Below are 21,698 nucleotides of genomic sequence, written 5' to 3'. Positions count from 1 at the left end.
CTTGGTGGTGATGCCGGCGTACAGAGTGTTCCCGTAGTCCAGGCGGCTGGTGACGAGGGCGTGGGTGACGGTCTTCCTGGTGTCGATGGGGATCCAGCGGAAGATCTTGCGGAGCATGTGGAGGGTGTTGAAGCACGCTGAGGTCACCGAGTTGACCTGTCTGGTCATCGAGAGGGAGGAGTCCAGGATGAAGCCGAGGTTGCGTGCGTGGTTGGTCGGTTGGGGAGTGCTGCCTAGGGCGGGGGGCCACCAGGAGTCGTCCCATGCGGAGGGGGTAGGGCCGAGGATGAGGACCTCCGTTTTATCTGTGTTCAGTTTCAGTCGGCTGTCTGTCATCCAGGTCGCTACTTCCTTCATGCCGTCGTGCAGTCTGGTCCTTGCTGATGTGGGGTTGTTGGTGAGGGATAAGATGAGCTGGGTGTCGTCGGCGTAGGATATGATGTCGAGTCCGTGTTTGCGTGCGATGTTTGCCAGGGGGGTCATGTAGACGTTGAATAGGGTGGGGCTGAGGGAGGATCCTTGGGGTACGCCGCAGATGATCTCCGTGGCTGCGGATCTGAAGGGGGGGAGGCGGACTCTCTGGGTCCTTCCGGAGAGGAAGGAGTTGACCCATTCCAGGGCCTTGCCTCTGATGCCGGCGCTGCAGAGGCGGTCTATCAGGGTGCGGTGGCAGACCGTGTCGAAGGCTGCAGAGAGATCCAGGAGAATGAGGGCCACGGTTTCACCCTTGTCGGTCAGGGCTCGGATGTCGTCCGTGGCTGCGATGAGGGCGGTTTCGGTGCTGTGGTTGGCCCTGAATCCGAACTGAGTGGAGTCGAGGGAGTCAGAGGTTTCCAGGGCGGCGGTGAGTTGAGCGTTGACGATTTTCTCAATCACTTTGGCGGGGAACGGTAGGAGGGAGATAGGCCGGAAGTTTTTGAGTTCGGTGGGGTCTGCTGTAGGTTTCTTTAAGAGGGCGTTGAGTTCTGCGTGTTTCCAGCTTTCAGGGAAGGTAGCAGTGGTGAGGGAGGCGTTGATGACGTCTCGGAGGTGGGGTGCGATGATGTTGTCGGCCTTGTTGTAAATGTGGTGAGGACAGGGGTCGGAGGGTGATCCCGAGTGGATCGAGTTCATGACGCGGATGGTTTCCTCGGTGGTGGTAGGGTTCCAGGCGAGGATGGTGGAGAGGTCGTTCGCGGCTTCCGGGGGCGGGTTCATGTTGGTGGTCGTGAAGCTGTTGTAGATGTCGGCAATCTTACGGTGGAAGAAGGTCGCGAGGGAGTCGCAGAGGTCCTGTGAGGGAGGGATGGGGTTGGTTTCTGCGTCCGGGTTGGAGAGCTCTTTGACGATGCCAAATAGTTCCTTGCTGTTGTGGGCGTTGTTGTCAAGTCTGTTCTGGTAGGCTGTTTTTCGTGCGGTGCGGAGGCGTTGGTGGTGTTGGCGGGTGGTGTCCTTGAGAGCTGTCAGGTTGAGGCGCCATGTCTTCTCGCGGAGGCGGCATTCTTTCTTGGAGTTTTTGAGTTCGGTGGTGAACCAGGAGTTTTTCTTGTGGTTGTTGGTGTTGGTTTGGGTCTTCAGAGGGGCCAGGAGGTTGGCGCAGTCGGAGATCCAGTTGGTGAGGTTGTTGGCGGCCTCGTTGGGGTTGCTGGTGCTGGTGGGTTGGTTCAGGGAGAGCGTTGCTGCGAGTTGTTCTGTGGTGATTCGGTTCCAGTATCTTTTTGGTGGTTGCCGGGTGTGGTGATGCACGGTGGTTTTCTTGAAGCTGAAGTGGACGCAGCTGTGGTCCGACCATGTGAGTTCGGTGGTGTGGCTGAAGGTGATGTGTTTGCTTGAGGAGAAGATGGGGTCGAGCGTGTGTCCGGCGTAGTGGGTGGGGGTGTTGAACAGTTGTTTCAGTCCCAGGTTGGCGAGGTTGTCTAGAACGGCGGTGGTGTTGTTGTCGGTGTGGTTCTCCAGGTGAAAGTTGAGGTCTCCTAGGATGATGTAGTCGGTGGATGAGAGTGCGTGGGGGTTGACGAAGTCTGCGATGTCTTCGCTGAACTTGGTGCGGGGTCCTGGTGGTCTGTACATGAGGGTGCCTCTTAGGGTTGTCTTGGGGTCGATGTGGATCGCGAAGTGGAGGTGTTCGGCGTCGGGAAGTGAGTTGTCGGTGTGGGTCGAGATGCTGATGGAGCTTTTGTGTGCGATGGCGATGCCTCCTCCGGTGCGGTTGAAGCGGTCTCTCCGGATGATTTTGTAGCCGTCGGGGATGGCTATGGCGATGTCGGGTGCCGAGGAGGGGTTCATCCAGGTCTCGGTGAGGAAGGCGATGTCTGGGTTCGTTGAGTTGATGAGGTTCCACAGTTCGATGGCGTGCCTGTGGACGGAGCGGGTGTTGACCAGGATGCATTCGAGGTTGCTTCCGGGGGCGTCGTTCTTGGTGGTGGCGGTGTGGGTCCGTAGGCAGGTGAAGCGGCAGTTGCTGCAGGTGAAGGGTCCGTGGGTACGTTTGGGGGTGGCGCGGTAGCAGCCCGGCGTGCGGCCGGGGTTGAGGGTGGCGGAGTCATAGGTCAAGCGGGGGGCGCGGGGGCCAGGGGTTTGGGCACTAGGCGCGGTCCAGGCGCGGACGGGCGCAGACGGGCTTGCCTTAGGCGCGCCCGCTGCGCGCGTCCGCTGCGCGGCCTCGCAGCGGCCGCCATTTAAGGGGTAGGTGGGGAGGCGGGGTCAGCTGGGAGGCGGGAGGTGGGCGGGCAGGGGAGCTGGAAGCTGCAAAAAAGAGCGGCAAAAAAGAGCGGCAAAAAAGAGCGGCAAAAAACGGCGGGAAAAGCGCGGTAGGAGCGGCGGGAAAAGCGGCAAGACGGCGAAAAGGGAACAAGAGCCTACTAAATCTACTAAAAAGGAGGGGCTGAGAGGGGAGGACGGCGCACGGCACTCGGGGGCACACGCACGGGATACAAGGAGAGAAAAGGGGAATTTCAGTCACTCGGGGGCACACGCATGGGATACAAGGAGAGAAAAGGGATTTCAGTCAGCACCAGCACAAGCTCAAGCACTCGGGGTACACGGGCAAGAAGGGGGGAGCACACTCACAGGAGAGGAAGGCAGTCAGGGACTGGAGGCGCTGCGTGAGCAGGGGAGCGACCTACCCGAGGTACATTCTCCCGACTATTTTTTTTTAATCTTCCACTTACCTTTTCTAAAATGTTGGCATGTACGGAAATTGTATTACAGAAGTGTAGGTAAGCACTGTCTAAGAGTACCTTTGTGCCGGTACTCTCCCATCAAAACCATTAAACCCCTGCTGAGAAGTGCACGTGCACGTGACAGTACCTGTCCAGTTAAAGTACTCCACTTTCAGGTTGGCTACTCGTCCCCGCCGTCGTTTCCGTGGAATTACCCCAGCTGTGCTTAGAAGCTCTGGTACCTTTCTATTAAACAGCAGCTTGGTGAGCTTGCATGACGACTCCAAAGGCATATTTCCTGGGCAGGTAAAATCAAGGCGTTCAAAGCAGAGCGCAGGTCGCGCAACACAGCACTAGGGCCCAACCCGCGCTGCGCTGAAAGGGGAGGGCGGGAGCCTGTCCGAAGCAAATCTTGGTGGTGTTGCTGTATATCTTTCTCATGCTATTTAAAGCCTGTCCTGAGTCAGGAGAACTGAAGCTGCCGGAATGACTAGTCTCTTCCAGCTACCCGGGCTGCGACCGAGGGAGGAATAAACTCTGCGCCAGAACATGGAGGGCCTGCATCCCGCAGACTGCGACCGCGCCTCCGAGGTGTCCTTCTCACTGGAGGACGAGGCCCCGGAGGCGGCGCTGGAGCCCGGGGAGGCGCAGGAACTGTCAGACAGGTAAGGTGCTCACTGGGATAGGCGGGCGCCTCGTTCGCGCAAACAGCAGCGCTTTAAACGGACATTTACAGCGAGCCCGTGTCATGGCGCTGCTGCCTTCCAAAGCACTGGCACTTCTCGGGAACTCTTCAGAAACTTTACGAGGATTGTATCAACCGCTCTTCGGCACTTCTGTTACAGTTTTTTATAGGATAGCACTTTCACCCCTCAGCAGGTCAGACCCAACAGAAATACATTCACGATGGCAACTGAAACACAATCGAATTAGACTACTTGCATTTGTAGCCCTACAAACGCAAGGGCATTGTGTATGCTGTATCTTTCCAGGCTGTGTAAACTGGCCCTGAGGCATGGCGGCCTCTAGACTCTTCTATTTAAAGAGCCTCTGACAAGTTCGCCAGCTGGGAGTCTTCACCAGCTCCTCCCCACTGACTGACGTCTGATAAACATGTTGAGGTTCTGTGTATTTTTCTTCTTTTCCACTCCGTGGCCCCTGGTGCACGGCAGACTGTCTGGCGTGGAATGCGTGTAGAATATTGTTTAAAAAAAATACCCAGTATGCCTGGGCAACGGGGAGAAGATTCTAGCATTTCTGCAAAAATAGATTCTTGTTCCTTTTCGTCGCCTATCTGGTCATTGCTGCAGTACTTCACCAAGCCCCTACAAATGTGAGGTCGTGTTGGTGCATAAGAGATGGCTGACTAGTGTGCCACTTCTTGCAGAAAGCGCACCCTGTCCTCGTGGTAAAGGCTCATCATACATGATCATCAGCATTGGTTTGCAACGCTTTAATGAGGCACAGCAGATACCTCATAGAAGGTGGGCACTTCCTCGTTCTTCCCGCGTGGAGTCCTTGAATGCTTCCCCCATTGTCCACTTTACCCCAGGTGGAAATATAATAGCGATATACCGGAGCAAAGGTCTTTGGATCTTTTTTTGAGCCATCATCGTCTGATAACGTAAATTTGCTGGTCTATCGACGTTTGCTGTTTGGATCTATTGGATTGTTGGCACTTCAGGGTGAAGGCCTGCACCTACAGGGGGCTATAGGTCCGGAGCGGAAACCCTGGTAAGGCCCAGGAAAAGAGCTCGCTAAGGGGTGAAAGCATGCAAAAAACAGACTACAGGCCCAGGAAATGGCACCCCTGTGCCCCGCCCCCTCGGACAGGAGGGGCGCAAGAAGCTCCAAACAGGGGAGTAAGGGCTCGAAACTCCAGCTGCCAATGGGAAGCCTGGCGTAAATTTGAAATCCCCCCCATAGGGGATTTTTAAGGTTTAAAAGGGGCTGCCACACCTGGGACCCCCACATCCAATTGGGTGGTCAGGCAGCGAGGAGGAAAAAAAACACCCACACCTAAGAAGGGTAGAGCCTTCGAAATGTCACAGGTGGTGCTGAGCTGAAGGGTGGCAGTAAGGAACTCAAGGATGTTGGGGAGGCCACACCTGGCACAGCAGGGTGGCAGGACTACTTACCCTGGGATGCCTTACGGCACAGTAAGATAGTCAATTGAGGAGGTACATGAAACACAGTGCTTGCAGCTCAGATGTGCCGGATGGCAGGACGCAACAAACCATCAAAGGTAGTGAGTTAAGTGTACAAGAGTCCCTCTACATACACATAAAAGGAGAAACGCAAGCACAAAGACTCTAGTTCCTCATAAAACATTGGACTGATTAATAATTGACAGGTGCTGACAAGGCAATGATGCAGAAAGTGATTTATGGTCGTTTAGTGTTGGGCCATCATAAAAATTTCAAATTGATTTATGAAGTTCGGTCACAAACGATTTTTGACCCCAGATAGGTCATCAATTTGACATTTTTATTTATGATAAACCTGCCAGGAAGGATTTATGGCCCCTAATAAAATATCGGGAAGGGGCACGTTCTGTAAATCAATGTTAAATAAATTGCGCCCATTATGTCTAACGTACTAACGAAATTTGTGTGATTCATTATTTTGGAGTAGGCCACATGGTTTCTAAAGTGGGACATGTTTCTTGTTACTTGTCTTTCCCTATTACTTGCTGTGATCATGGTTCCATTTCTAATTGTGACTTGAAATGGACAGCTTAGGTATTTGATGTCCGAGTTCCCTTTGTTCTTGTTTAATCAGCACCAAGGGCCAGATGTACGAAGCATTTTTCTAGTCGCAAAGGGGCCGATTCGCAGAATTTCAAATTCAATTGGTGCTAACCCATTCGCAAAAGGGAGTGAATGCATGCAAAAAAAATTTTTCAGAGCAAGCAGTGGTCCCACGGACCACTGCCTGCTCTGAAAAAATTAAAAGAAAACTTTTCAGTTTTGTTTTCAAAATGCATTCCGTTTTCCTTTAAGGAAAACGGGCTGCATTTAAAAAAAAAAAAATACTGCTTTATTTAAAAGCAGTCACAGACATGGTGGTCTGCTGACACCAGCAGGCCACCATCCCTGTGAGTGCCGCAGTTCCCAATGGGGTCACAAATTGTGACCTACCTCATGACTATTCATGAGGTAGGTCATTTGCGACCCCATTGCGAATCGCAGACAGTGTAATTGACAATGCTGTACATCTGGTTTTTCAACTCGCTGGACTCGCAGTTTGCGAGTCGCAAAACTGGATCTTCGTACATGTGGCCCTAAGTCTCTTACAGTGAGGGTTAATTGCTTGACTCTTCTACAGTTGGTATCCTTTATTTTTTACCCTTGTTGTTGCTGATCTTGATGGCATACTTCAGTGTCACTGTTGCTGTCACCTAGTTTTTTCAACTCCTTGATTTTAGAGGTCCGCCTGTATATTGGGTTGTGCACTTTGCATTTCAGCATGAGTGTATTTGGTCATTTTCCTGAAGAGCTTTGTGGATGTTTCAGTAAGCTCTGAGAAGTGTATTGAGAGCGTGGTATAGCGGCATCTCAGCTTCTATGTGTTGTACAGTCTTCTTTAGGGTCGCCATGAATCATTCCACCTTGCCAATTGCCTGTAGCCAGTGTGAAGTGATCTTTCAGTGATTGAAATCCAGGAATAGAGGTGTGTTACACACACTGCAAATTCTTATTCTATGAGTGATGGTCTGGATCTTAGTCTTAACCCAGGTTGTGTTTTATGTCATAAGTGTACTTTGTAGCTGGATTTCCAACTGTTAAAAGCAAGGTGCTATTTTTGCTTTAGAGGTTGCCAAATATTGTTACCAGTACCTCATGCTCAATTATAACAATGAACTGTTTGCTGCAGACAAATAGGTGGTAGCCCACACTTTTGCAAAACTCTCTCTGGACCTGAGTTGGCCTTTTTGTCATCCGCCAGGCTTCTGCTGGCAAATGACCCAACCAGGCACTTGTCATACCCTCATTCATGATGAGCCAGGATGATCCTTTGTCCAGCTGGTCACCTTTGTGGATTAAAGTAAGCCATCTTGTCTACGCCACTGACTCTTTTCTTGATTCTCTGGAATGCTTTATTGCAACTCTTGTAATTAAGGATGCTCCACCCAATCTAGATAAAATGCTTCAGTTTATTCTAAAGAAAACGGCCTCACACAGTCCTTCCCCACCATCCAGCCAACCAACTGACTCATGTGGAACTCCTACGCTGATCCTTCATAAAACATTCTAAATTACATAGATAACATTCCTGTGCCGGAATGAACCTACTCCAGCTCAGGATAGAACACATCTCCCCCTTACAGACCCAGAAAACACAAAGCATGAATAAAACAAAAACTAAAATAATACAAGTACAGACAATACAGAAAAAATATTTAACAAAATCTCTCAAAGATTCAGTATCTGCAGAATCTATGAGTTCTTCTTGGTTTCTTATTTAACCAAATTTCTCAAATATTCATGAGCCCTTTGGAATCTGTGTTCTTCTTGGTTCCTGTGCTTCCCTTATAGGCACCATCTCCATGTGTTCCTGCCGGCTTAAACCTCCTCTATTTTCTATTCCACTCACATTATTTCTAAACTACTACCCTGGGAACCTCTCTGCCATGTCTGCCCAATACCTCACCATCGTCCATTAACATGAAGCTACAACAACCATCCTCCTCATCCACATGACTCGCCTCACCATTCCATGTTACCTTTCTCCAATTCCACTGTTCCCTATTTTCCAGTTCTGCGTAATAACAGTGCACCTCTTTAACCTTGAATGGCCTATGAAATGTTCTCAAACCACTTTCCACCCAGCCTGATCTCACCTTCACATAATCTCCCACACAGATGTTTCCTGCTCCCTTTAGCCCTGGGAGAGTGGTATTCAGTCTCATTGCTCATCAAATATTTATCCATGCCAGCAATATCTTTGTGGCAGCCTTTTTCCCCATATCAATTCAAAAGGAATTCTCCAGTAACTCCATTCCTAGTTGTACAGTAAGCCCATACTAGCCCATACTAAATCCATAACTGCTGATCTGACATCTTTTCTGTTAGCTGCTGCCATTTGAATAGCACCTTTCACTATGTGATTAGCTCTCTCTACAATGCCATTTTCTTATGGGTTGTACAAACTAGTACACAGATGTTTGATACTACACCTTCCCAAAAATGTTCTCATCTTCTTTGAAACCAATGGTGTGCCATTATCAGTAATCAATTTACAGGTATATCCTTCTTTCCTAAAAATGTCTTACAGGGTCTTTATGGTTGCTCCTGTGGTGATCATCCTGAGACATTTCACCACCAGCCACTTAGTGTGGACAAGAACCATCACCAAGGCAAACTTAAGCTCTCCTCCCAAACTTCCTATTAATTCTATAAAATCCATGCCCACACTGTGCCACATCATTTCAGAATGATGTATCACTTCTTCACATGCATTTCTTTTAGAAGTACCACATTGTTAAACCCATGCTCAACATCACCACCCATCTCTGGCCACCAAAAATTCTCTTACAACCTTTTTTTTTTGTTGTCCACGTTTGTCCCTAGTGACCCTCATGAGCTAGGTTAAGCAATTTAAATCACAGACTAAATGAGGGGACAAACTTATCCTCGCTCCTTTATGTATTTTATTGATTTTTCATGGCATAACATGGCATTATTGTAACATTTGGTCATAAGGGCAATGTTTAATCTCCATAAATAACATAGCAAGAGTGACATCAGGGCTGCATATCATTGCCTTTGCAGTTTTCCTTGTAAAAGAATCATTAAAACAAACATGTTTAACAAACCAGGAACTAGACTAACAGTGGAGTTCACTGCTGGTACAAGTGAGTTGTGTTGTGCAAGTGGGCTAGTAATAGGCAATCAATGTTTGGGTTTGGGGTGCAGGGATGGCATCCTGTGTGAGTGGAAGGCAGTCATTCATGGAGTGTTGTGGGTCCATTTGTAGTTCCCTGCCTGGGCACAGTGGTGGCTTAGCTTAGGCTTGCAGCCTGTGCCCTTATACCCAGATAATACACTCTGTAATCATTTTTTTTTTTTTATTATTTCAGTTTAGTTTGTTTTAATGGCCATGTTTTTTTATTTTCATAATCAGTTGCTGTTCTGTAGAAGCGTCATTATCAGTGTTATGGATGACATATTTTGCATCATGTTCCTTTACACTGGGTTCACAAGAAGATAATGCGAGGCACACAGGATAATATTTTGTATTGCCACCACAAGACTACGTAAACAGTCCAGTGCTTAGGTACATATCTGCGTTTGCATAAAAAAAATCTTGTTGGACAAAGGGCATTAGAGGGGGTTCCAGCCAGGATTTTACATCCATGCTGCATGCCGACTTGCTGCCAAACTCAGCCATTGTGTCTCTGCGGAGCCTGATCTGGAGGCTGAAGGCCTGACCTTGTACCACAGTAATGGGGGTGGAGTGTGCTTCTCATGGACACATCATGGACAGATTTCCCTTACATTGCTGTGCTCTTGCTAGGAACTAGAGTTTAGGTTCTAAGTAGGAATTATGAATCTGTCATTGCAATATGTTGGGGTTTTTCATGTTTACATCTCTGATTTTCACAATCCAGATTTTGTTATTCCTCAATATCCTAATCATTACAGCTCATGCAGTTAATCGTAGTTTGCAGTCTTTCAATAAATGTATTAAAAACTATCCTGCATCTCTTTTCTTGCCTATGTGTATGTTACAGACTTGTTTAACATGATTTCCTTGAGGCTTTTTCAGAGTTCCATGCTCAAGGCTGTCACAAATTAGCTTTACCGTTTGGTTTGGGTGAGGTGCTGCTAGAGAGCTGGGAGGGTTGGGCTGACAGCTGCCAACAGGTGTGGGAGTGACTCAGTCGCCTACAAGCAGCGGTGCTGCCGCCCCAAGTCCAGCAGTCTAGTTGTCATACGAGAGTCCTAATGGCAAGAGGGGATGGTACCATGGGAGCCAAGGTGGACTCAAGTATACAAGGAGTTTGCCCTTGGTTTCATCAGGCGGTACAGTGAGTTGGAAGTTCCTTTGGTACGCCGTCCCGTAAACCCTCAGGGGATCCCGGTCCTTTAGCAATATACTTCTCAATCGTGTGTGTGTTTGGGGCACTTTGTGGTGATAGCGGGAATAATATTTCACAGTGGGCGTGTGTCATTTTTTGCTTCAACTTTGGGGTGATAGGAGTTCCAGCTTTCCCCGTCGGTGTTCAATCCCCCGCTTGTCCACAGCAACTTGAATGTGTTTGCTTCTGTGCGCATCCTTGCCAATACCGTAGCCAGCCAGAGCTGGAGGTCCAGGGGAGTGGGCACCTTTTAGGACATTATCTGACTCTAAATAAGGACGAAAATGGGAACCTATTAAGGTGTTTGTCCCCACAGACCCTGGTGCAGAGTCCCAGCAAGCAAGATTCGGGTTTGGGCACTAGAGGGTGGTCCGCTAGATTAGTGACAACGTCCACTACCTCCCGCCATTCCGCCTGTAGGAGTCGGCAGTCCCATACCATGTGGTAAAAGCTAGCATTAGATCGTTTGGACCGGTGTCAGTCAGGTGCTAGGGTTAGGAACATGCATTGGAAGCGCTGCGGTGAGAGGTAGGCATGGTGCAGGTAGGTGAACTGGGTAAATCGGAATCTCGGGTTGTGGGATACATCTTTCACCTGCTAAACCACCATAGCCCACGCTCTGGCTGAGAGTGGTTATGGTAGGACACCTTCACATCTGGCGCATGCTCCCTTTGTGTACCCTGGTGGCTTAGAATTAGGGGATGTGTAGAGCGCAGGGATCACATTCCGCATGCCATCTTGCAATAGTAATGCATGTAGTGCGGGGGAGTGGGGTACCTCCTTATTCCCCATGTTCCATTTGGCTCGTAGTGCATGATGTATGGTGTGGAAGGTCAGGAAAGACCGATACTATGCAGTAGAAGTCCATGATGTCTTGATAGGACAGGAGGGTGCCCTCATCGTAAAGCTCGCTCAGTTGTTTAACTCCTGCCTCTTTTGAAGGTCCCCAGTTGTGGTGACGTGTTGATGTGTTGAGGCACAATAGGTTCCAGATCATAATGGATGGGTAGTACGGGATATTGGGACCATTAACATATACAAATCTACACCAGCATGTGTGGGCCACAATCATCTGTTGTGTCACTCTGCATGGGTGTCCAGTGCAGTCAGCTGCGTGTAGGTTCTCATGTCTCCCAGGATCCCACAAAAATTGCAACTTCTGGGTTTGCAGGCACATGTAGCCAGGACATTGGCCGCTGTAGTTGTACTGCTGTGTAGTACAACTCAAAGTTGGGTGTGCCGAGACTCCCTTCAGTTAAGGGGTGTTGGAGGGTAGTGAGAGCCACCCGTTGACGACCATTGCTCCATTTTAAGTCGAGTTGGAGGTCATGTAGTTCCTGGGGAAAAAAGCTCTTGGGTAGGACTATTGGAAGTGCCGCAAAAAATAAATAAATTGCAAGCGGGGAGGATCAGCATTTTGGAGACTGACACCACCCCATTGGGGACAAGGGTAGCGAGCACCAAAAGGAGAGGGAACTGTGAATGGATCCCATGCCATCCATGTTGCCCTCTCTCACATCCTTTTCAGACTGCTTAATGTGGATGCCAGATATGTAAATGTGTCATAGCACCACCGCAACAGAAGTCCTGCAGTAATTTAGGGGTTGCCCTTAGGGGGAATAGGCATGATTTGAGCCAGTTCACTTTCAGCCCTGATAGGTCCCCAAACTCGTCTATTAGCAGCATCAAGCACGGGTAGGGAGGCCCCCACGTCCCGAAGGTAAACTAAGGCATCATTGCCATAAAAAGAGATGATGTGATGTGCACCTAACTCGGGGATCCCCCGTTGCTGTGCGTGTTGTTGCAGGTAACAAGCCAGCGGTTCTATTGTGAGAGCAGAGATTAGCGGAGAAAGCAGGCAGCCCTGTTTGGATGGCAAAGCTGTCAGAAATTAGCTGGCCTGTTCTGACCCGTGCTGTTGGGTTGCTGTGCCGTGTGCAAATTCACCCCAGATATCCAGGGCCCAACCACATACGTTCAAGGGTCAGTATTAAGAAGTCCCTGCTCATGGTATCGAAGACCTTTTCCATGTCTGATTACACTGCCACACGATCGAAGGCTGCGGGGGGAGGGTGTACCATCTATGAGGCATATTAGGTGGCAGATGTTAGTAAAAGTACTGTTCCCAGGTAGGAACACCAACTGATCCACATGCACAAGTGTGGTGATTGTGGGGAGGAAGCAGTTCGCTTGTGCCCACTCTAGGATTTTATAGTCAAGGTTCAAAAGAGAGAGAGGGCGATAGGAGCAAATATTCAGCAGGTCCCTGTCAGCTTTGAGTAGGACTACCAGCAAGACCTCCCATAGTGAGGCCGAAAGCTGTTCTCTCTCTGTACTCTGCAAGCAACTCCAGCAGGTGTTGAGCGGTGTGGGTGGAGAAGGTGGCATAGTACTAGATTGGCAGCCCATCTGTGCCCTGTGTTTTGCTCATAGCTATTTGGGAGGTTGCTGCCTTTATTTCATCAAGCTGTAAGGGTAAATCTAATTTGGCCTGCTGTAGTGTGTCAAGCTTGGTCAGCGGCAGGTCATGTAGGAACCTCTCAGTGTGTCACGGTGGTGAAGAGGCTGTTACTCTGTACAGCTCCTGGTAATACCTTTGGAATGCAGTATTAATAGCCAAATGTGATGTGACTATTGTGCCATTATCTAACCTTGTGGCCCCAATCAGTGTCTGCCGCTGGCCCTCCTTCAGCAGCCATGCCAGCAGCTTCCCCGAGCATTTCCCCGCCTAATGTAGCATGGTCATACGCCACTTATAGATGTGTTTCCCTAGACGTGCTTCCGCTTCATTATATCGATGGTACACCTGTTGCAACTGCTTGACCGTTGCTGTGCTCTCTGCCACCCTTGTCTTCAGGGGCCGTAGCTCTCACTCAAGAGCCAACAGTTCCATCTGTAGGAGGCGGCAAACTCACCCAGAGGGTGCCAGACAGTGACCTTGCACTGCAACCTTATATGCATCCCTTTCCAATGCTCAGATGGAGTAGAGCCTTTGTTATGTTCCGAGTATTCTCAGATGCAAGATATCAGGTCTTCATGAAATGGGGGATCGAGAACCGCTTCTCTCTCCAGGTAGAGCTCGATGGATGTTGTTTGCCCGTCATCTGGGTGAGCTGCAGGGGGCAGTGATCTGATCAGGTGCGTGCTAGGTATTCTGCCTGGGATATCTGCATCCCAAAGTGGTTCGTACAAAAAAAGTGGCCTATTCTGGAGTGTATGTTATGGACCTTGGAATAGTTGGAGTATTCGCGATCCAATGGGTGCATAAGCCGCCATGCATCGTGTATTCGGTGGTGAGTGAGTCAGTTAGGGAAGTGTTCTGTTATGTGGACGCAGCTAGCACTCTGTGGAGGGGTGGGGTCAGACCGGTCAATATCCACATCTGGCACGGAATTAAAGTCCCCTCCCATAGCTCCAGATGGTGTGGATCTCAAAAGAGTGCAAAAGTTAGTGTGTCTAAGAAACCCGACAGGTCAAAGTTGGGTGCATAGATTGCCACTAGTGAAAGGGGGGGTGCCGTCCAGGTGTCCTTCCCTTGTCTTCCCTGTGATTATCTATCACGTATGGGACCCTTGGTGCGATCCAAATGAGCACTCCACAGGCGTATGCTGATACTGATTTGCCATATAGCTGTCCCTTCAACTTCGCATGGACTTTACACAACTCCACTGGTGTAAGATGGGTTTCCTGCAGCATGGTGACATGTGTGACTGCGTTTGATACACGCATAAAAGCGGTAGCGCTTGGTGGGAGTGGCTGTGCCATGCACATTCCATGTTAAGATATTGTATTGCGTGGTGTGACTAAAATTGGTGGATGCCATTATGCGGGTGAATAGTGGGCATCACAGCTGTGATGCAGCAGTGCGCTGTATCGGGCGCCATCCTATGCTTGAATGTGCCTGTGTGTGCCGCCTACTCACTAGTGGACTCCCGTGTATCAATAAGTAACATAGTTATAACAGTAAGTATGTGCGGCTGTATCCCTCCCAGGTCAGAGGATTTGTACGTCCCTATCAAGAATTCCTCAACATGTAAACAAATGAAACATAGAAAACAAAAGGAAACAAGCAAGACCACATGGGAGCTCAGTCACAACTGGGCATGATCTCCTCAGACTGGGCCCATCCTGGAGAACTGAGCGCCAACCTGATACCACAGGTGTTGTAGTGGGATGACAGAACCCGCCCTTCGGTCAGTGAAAGCGGAAGGGTAGCAGTGAAAAAGTCACATTAGGCCTTTAGTGCTGTGCATGGTCATCGACCCAGAGTCTCTGGAGTCCGGGCCAGAGTCCAACACTTTTTCGGGACTCGGTAGGATGAAAAAACTCATGCTGTGAGGCTTCCTCCAGTGCTCGTGCATGTTCTGCGGCCTCCTGAGCTCGAGTGGGCCGTACTCGAGTGCTCCTGCGTTTTCTGTGTTTAGGGAGTGAGACAATCCTGTCCCCGTTTGTGTGGTTGCCCTTATTGGTATGGACCATACACCTTCAGGTATTACGAAGATATGGCTGGTCTCGCCAACTACTGTCCTGAGTTTCGCAGGGTTCAAATTTCATGTAGGAGCCTCTTAGCTGTTGCACCTCAGCAATGAAGTCCGGATTAGTGAGGATTAGGTCGCGGCCTCGATAGTTGAGGAATCAAGCAAGAAGCAGTCTTGGTGGTGCTCCAGGTAGTGGTGGCCTGCCAGGGATGTGGTGTGACCACTCCACAGAGAACAACTTCAGGACTTTGTGCTCCAGTTTGGTGGTGGCCAGCCAGTTTCTGAGGAAGAGCTTAGTACTGGGGTGCTCCAAGCATTCAGAGAAGCCCAAGAAATGGATGTTATTGTGTCAGGAGCGGCCCTCAGCGTCCTCTACTCTGCAGTGCAAAGAGACCACCTCCTCCTTCATGGCAGCAAGGCTAGCTTTTAATTTGCGCACTGTGGGGCCCATAAAGGTCAGTGTGGATTCTATCTAATCGACTCAATCCACTAGTTTGTGGGTAGATCTGCTCTCAGGAGGTGTACATTCAAGGAGAATGCGTCTATTTCGCCTTCAGCAAAATTTGGGTTTCTAATATGACATTAAGGACCTTGTCAAATTGCGTTGCATGCTTAGAAAGACTGTATTCCAGTTGTTGTAGTGCATCCGTAATTTGGGCAGCTGAGGGCACGGGTGCCACCGGGGCACTGGAGTGCGCTTGAAGGTCTTTGGTGGCTCTAGGCTTCCCCATCATGATGTCATGAGAAAATGGGGTAGCAATTGGGTCTGTGAGAGGTATACCGACTAGTGACTTAAGGTGCCCCCAAATATTTTGGAAATGGTCAGAGTATGCAGGAGAGTGGTGGTCATAGACATGGCCTTCCAATAAGGGTCTCAGTGGGTGAGACACTCTTTCCTCCAGTAGGTGAACACCACAGATGGGCGCACAGAATACGTTATTGCTGCCTTGAGGTGTGAGGCTTTTGGAGACCTCTCCAGAGGTCCTCGAGGCAGTAGGTAGGGGTCAAGCCCAGGTGCCCATGTCAGGTAAGTGGTTTGGAATGGCCTATGATGAGTCTTCAGGACCACACCACATGCTGTGTGCTTGGGGTCCAGGAGTGATGGTGTCCTGGTGCGCTGCCTATTAAACTTCAACTTCAGGGCTTTGACAGGCCACAGAATGTCTTAGAAGGAGGGGGGCAAGAGTGCTGGGCTCCCAAGGCAGTACAGAGGCCCTGAACAGTAGGTGTGCCCCCTATAGTTGTTCAGAGGGGTGCAGTGATCGAGTCACTTGTGGGTGGGGGCACTGTCACCTCTACTCACTCAGCGCCAGTCCCAGCACCCAGGGGTGAAGTCCTGTTCCCCGGGATCATTGCAATTGGGGGTCTGCCCATGCTACGCCATCTTGGTGTTCCAGCGGGCCCTCCTCGTCTGCGGTGTCTGTAGCTTGGGACACTCACATGCCAGGAGACCTCCGTCTACTGCCCATGCTCCCCAGATGCCCCTGGTGGCCACAGTCACTGGCACACTCTCTTTCTGGAGGCACTCATACCTCAGGTCGTTTCTTCAACAGGCACCCTTGCCGCTCCCCTCGATTGCTGAATCCGACCCCAGTGGTCGGGCGTGCTTCTATATAGGGACGGGGCCTCTGGTGCTGCGTCCTTAAGTCACTGCATCCAACTTGGCACGCAACAACCCGGAGTCGGACATTGCTCCCAGGCGAGTCATGGCCCCTATCACAAGGCCCTCATGTCAGGTGGCCATCGCAGGCCCCACACGCTGGCTTCCTCCGCAGCTACACAGCATGGAGTCTGCACCTGATTTCGGTTCCACCGGGTTATGGTGCTTGCCAGAGGGGGTTAGACTACTAATGCACACCTGCAGTGGTCAAGGGCTGCCTATGAAGCAGGATGTTGAGTGGGCCCAGCACAGAGCTCGCTTACAGAGCATCCAGTGCAGCTGCAATCATCCACTCTCCACTTGTTCTCTCTCATTACCACATCGTCCCCCACCATGACAGCTCATCCAAAATTTGTATATATGGCTGCACCTGCACACTAACCAAATTCTCCTTCCTGCTTCCCTTTTTAATCAACAAAACAACCTTCTTTAAATTAGTATCACCCCACATTCCTTGGCACCTCTCTTCCTTTGATATAGCACTTTGATTGCAATCAAACACATCTTCTACACTCATCACCACACCTTTTTTCTCCTACACATCCACATTAACTTTATCTGCAGTTTGCCAGTCCAAGGGTAAACATGGCAAGCAGTCAGCTTGAGTGTTACGCCATCCTTGAATATGTTTAATGTAATAGCGATACTCTTGAAGGTGAAATGCGAACCTTGCCAGTCTTGAGGACCTCTTCTCTGCACCTCCTGGCAGAAGTACTTTAATCAAAGGTCTGTGATCCCTGCAAAGTGTTACTTGAATACCCCAAATATACATACGTAAATACTCCATTCCCTATGCTGCAGCCAAAGCACCTCTGTCAATTACAGAAACATTTCTTTCAGTGAGAGTGAATGACCTTCGAGGCAAAAGCCACTGTCCTTTCACCACTGGCATGAACCTGAGACAAAACAGCACCCACTCCCTTCAGAACTGGCATCCACTGTACAAATAGTTTTGAGACATGTATTAAATGGAGCCTACACATCTGACTTGTGCATTTCATCCTTTGCATTGTCAAAAGCACACTGTTGTTTTTTTCACAAGCAAAGTTACATCCTTTCCTCAGGAGTTTCCTCAAATCCTCAGTTTTGTCTGCAAAGTTGTTTTATAAACTTAGAGTAGGTGTTCCATAATACCTAAAAAGGACCCAAGCAGCTGCTTCCTTAATGGCCTTCAACAGATCTTTCTTTGGTTTCATCCCATTTTTATAGAGCGTGTACCCAAGCCCACCTTATTAAGCCTATCTAACGCTTGTTTGAGTGTAATGTTGTGACTTTCAGTAGTTTCTCCAAACACTAGAATGTCACCCTGAAAAAATATTACATAGCTCATACCCCCAAACGCTTCAGCCATCGTTCTCTGAAAGACACTTGCAGCCTAAAATAGGCCAAATGGCATTCTAGTAACCTGAAAAATGCCCTTCATAGTTATAAAGACTGTAAGCCGTTTTGAATCTCTGTGCAATTTGATTTGGCGGTACACACTTTTCAAATTAAGCTTACTGAAAAAATATCTACCTTTAAGTAATAATACCAATTCATTTACGTTGGTCAAATGAAAATCTTCAGTCACAATATTAACACTGCAGATCAACACAGAATCTTAGGCATGATCTGATTTTTCATTAATTACAACTGGAGAAACCCATTGAGGGCGCTCCACTGGCTCAATAACTCCCTCACTCACCATTCCACCCAGCATTTTCTGGACCTCACTCCTTACAACAATGGGTACCCCCTTTTATTTATGGACGGGGACGGCATCAGATTTTAGCACAATTTTATGCACATACCCTTTCAATTGTCTTAATCTGTGCGCAAAGACCAATTTTGCCCCCTCAACATTCCAACCATTGAAATGTCATTCACTACCATAACCTGGTTAGAAACCCATGGATTGATAATTATGTGAAGATTGTATTGTTGCTGCCACTACGAAATTGGAGGGCCAGATTCTGCCACATATACTTTAACTTCAGTTGATCTGTCTTGAAACTCAGTTTTAGTCAACACGTGTCTAACAATATCAAATTTCTCTTCATGGAACAGATAGTGAATTAAGGACATTATTGTGCGCTGATGGACACTCCCGATTAGCCTTCCGCAAGCTACAGTGCAACACATACAACAGCGGCAATGCCCTTCTTGACATTAGGGCCTACCATTGGGCATCACACTTGATAGCCATCAATGACTGGGATTCTATAGACAGTGATCATCCCACTTGAGCTTTGGAAAAGCTACAATTTCACCCTCAACACTAACTCTGTGGTGGTGGAGGTCGGAGTGGCTGTTACCAGCTACCCAAGTGACACTGCAGGCCTGGACCTCCTATATGGGTTGGAAACGTAAAATCACCAGTGAAAACCCTGGTATGGCCAGGCAAGACCCTAAAAGAAATTACCAAACTAAAAGGCTTTAAATCCTGGGACCAAGTAAGCATTTCTAAAATAGGGGATGTCTTGAAGGGTGGGCCCTAATGCTATTTGCCTCCCTCAAGAAAGAATTTCAATTACATAACCGCCAATAATATAAATACCTTCAATTTTCACATGCTTGGTGGGCTGAACATGTCCCACCAAACATCTCGGAATATGTACCCCTAGACAGCAGACTCCTAATGGGGGAAAATACAAGAGAAAGCAATATCCTTCACTTATAGAACTATCAATAACAACATGCCCGATAACCTCCTAACATTGCGAGTCACATGGGACACTGACATTTGTAAACTTGATGATCAAGACTGGGAAGCAGCGCTGATGTTCCCCCGAGAAGTGGCGATTAGAGCCAGATTAAGTGTTATTCAATTCAAAATTCTACATTGGATCTAATATAACAGAACCCACCTGCACAAAATGGTGAAAGCAGTCTCACTACACGACTTACGATGTGGATAGGAGCAGGGTGAATTAATTCACACAGCATCGATGTGCCCGATCCTACAAACCCTGGCACCGCATGCTCTCCGAGCTTGGCAACATTCTGAGGGTGCAACGCTCAAATGACCCTAAATATGTATTGCTGGGAGTACCCTATGAGGTGTACATACCACAAATGAAACTATTGCTGTGTAATGTGGGCCTGGTGGTTGCTAAACGTGACCTTGCTAAGCAATGGGGCTCACCTGTGGCACCTACGATGGGGAAATGGTGGAAAGGAATTAATTTATTTATGGTAGCGGAGAGAGTGACTTATAAAGGCAGAGGTTGCCCTTTCAAATTTCAGAAAATATGGGGAAGCTGGATAGACTAGTATGAGTTGGACACAGAAGACGACGGTATTGATGTCGTCTTGCCGACATGTTACAAGGTTCTACTGGAGCGCCTCTTGGTGCCCTTTATGTTCTTTTTGCAAAACCTAATAAAATATTTATTAAACAAATTCTCTCCTTAGTTCCCCCGGGACTTATATTCTTTGTAACAGACAAACATTTGGCTGCTCTCACACAAACATACTCTTAGGTATTTATTATACTACACAGAGAGCCGTAGTCTACCATGAACTAAAAAATTCTGCCCTTGATCTTGAACTACGCTTTCAGTCTAATAAGTCTCTCAGTATACTCCTTTGTGTCATCAATGCATGAGATTCTGTCTTCCTCTTCATATATTGTACCCTCATTCCCTTTAAATTCTTCTTGTATCATAGTGACTTTAGGTTTGGGATTAACTTTACACATACGTGCAAAGTGATCTTTGCGACCACATTTCCTAAAGTCCTTTCCAACAGCCAAACACGCTTTGAATTCTGAATTGTGAAAGTTACTCCCACACGTAGAACATTTATGACTGGACTTGTGAAAAACTGCTGTTCTGCTTCAGACATTATACCAGTTCGTAGTTACCAAGACCTCTGCACCATCTTTTTTCAACGCAAGTAATTTCTTTAGTCTCATTGATCTCTTCTCAATTTTCATCATGCACAGTTCTGACTGCTCCACTACTTTAGCTGTTTCAATGACATCCTTTAGTGAAGGATTTTTAGCTGCCCACATCCTTTCATGCATTTTCTTGCTTCTGCACTGCACCATTAACAGATCACTTATCAACTCATCAGTCATTCCCCAAAATTGACATTTGTTTCGATAATCATCCACTGATTCACCGATTACTTTTTTTTTGTATTAGGGTAGGTCTGTAAGGTATGATAAATAGGCTGCAGGTTATAATAAGGTGAGACAAGGGTGGCACACAACTGCACACAACACAGCAAAGTATGGTGGTAACACACACGGTAAAAGTAAATAAAAACACTCAAAAACACATGCAGTGATGACTTACCCCGGAAATAGGGGCGATTAGCCTCTGGTCTGGGTAAATGCCGGGGTGGGGTTTTCCCTTGTAGTCACACTCTTGAGGGGAGAAAAAGGGGGCAAAAGGAGGGGGGGAGAGAAGGGAGGGCGGCAGGGAGAGAGAAAGCAGGGATAATCAGGTCAAGCTAAGAGAGGAGAAAAATAAAATGGGAAAAAAGGAGAACAAAAAAAGTAGAAAGAAAGAAAAAAAGTGAAGAAAAGGGGGAAAAAAAGAAAGACAGAAAAAAGAAAAAGAAGAGCCCAGCAGTAAAATAATGCTGGTGTTCAGTGGGGTTGCCACAGGACCGGGATGAAGGAGAGATCCAAAGTGCAGGCATGGCCTGAATCAAAAACTTACCACTCCAAAGGGAATACCCGGTGAGAGTACCTACATGCCGGTGCCCGACCGCTCTGATGTGTAAAAAGTGGGCCCGGTATTTAAGGTAGCTGTGGTAGTGGAAACCATAATGCATGCTGGGCCAGCAGTTTCCGGCGTACATAAAACGTATTATGGCGGTCCCGCAAGTCCGGGTATGTCAGGGAGAGCCATGCTCGACAGACGCGCTGTAATTGGGAGGCGCGTCTACGATGCCGGTGCAAAACAGGTGTGGTCGCTCCGACCACGTTCCAAGACTGGGACGCGGCGGGGCGCATAGGTGTGAGGTGCCGCGGGGTGCGCGGCGCATCACGGGTTCCACGGGACTCTAGGAAACAGAGTCCCGTGGTGCGCATCAGCCATGTCCTGAGGCTAGGACATGGCGAGGCGCTAAAAGATGACGCGCCGCGTGATACGCAGCGCGTACTGAGGCTCCCTGGGACAATGGGAGATAGAGTCCCGTGGGAGCCAGAACTTAATGGCGCGCAGCGAGTTTGCGCCGCGTCAGTGAATTTTTTTTAGAAAAAACAGGGGAAAAAAAGGGGTTAGAAAAAAGGGGGGGGGGAAACAAGCAAGGAAGGAAAAAGATACCCAGAAAAGTGGAAAGAAAGGAAGGAAAAAGATAGCCAGAAAAGTGGAAAGGAGAGAAAAGGGGAAAAGAGGAAAAAA

General features: G+C 48.5%; 1 protein-coding gene across 2 annotated transcripts in view; it reads left to right on the top strand.

Moving 5' to 3' along the window:
• Positions 1-3,519: 3,519 nt before the first annotated feature.
• The window catches only part of CMYA5 (cardiomyopathy associated 5), a 249,381-nt gene continuing 231,202 nt past the window's right edge, over positions 3,520-21,698 (top strand). The window contains exon 1 of one of the 2 annotated variants that reach the window (XR_011201397.1): positions 3,520-3,805. Coding sequence is in view for 1 of the 2 variants with exons in the window: in XM_069223208.1 (XP_069079309.1) it covers positions 3,690-3,805 (116 nt within the window). In the remaining variant the exon portion in view is untranslated. The remainder of the gene's footprint in view (positions 3,806-21,698) is intronic. The other variant, XM_069223208.1, reaches the window with a different exon arrangement.

Source organism: Pleurodeles waltl, chromosome 1_1 (assembly GCF_031143425.1).
Source record: "Pleurodeles waltl isolate 20211129_DDA chromosome 1_1, aPleWal1.hap1.20221129, whole genome shotgun sequence".
Lineage (NCBI taxonomy): Eukaryota > Metazoa > Chordata > Amphibia > Caudata > Salamandridae > Pleurodeles > Pleurodeles waltl.
The sequence above is the reverse complement of the archived record's forward strand: the minus strand, read 5'-3'. Positions and strand labels throughout refer to the sequence as shown.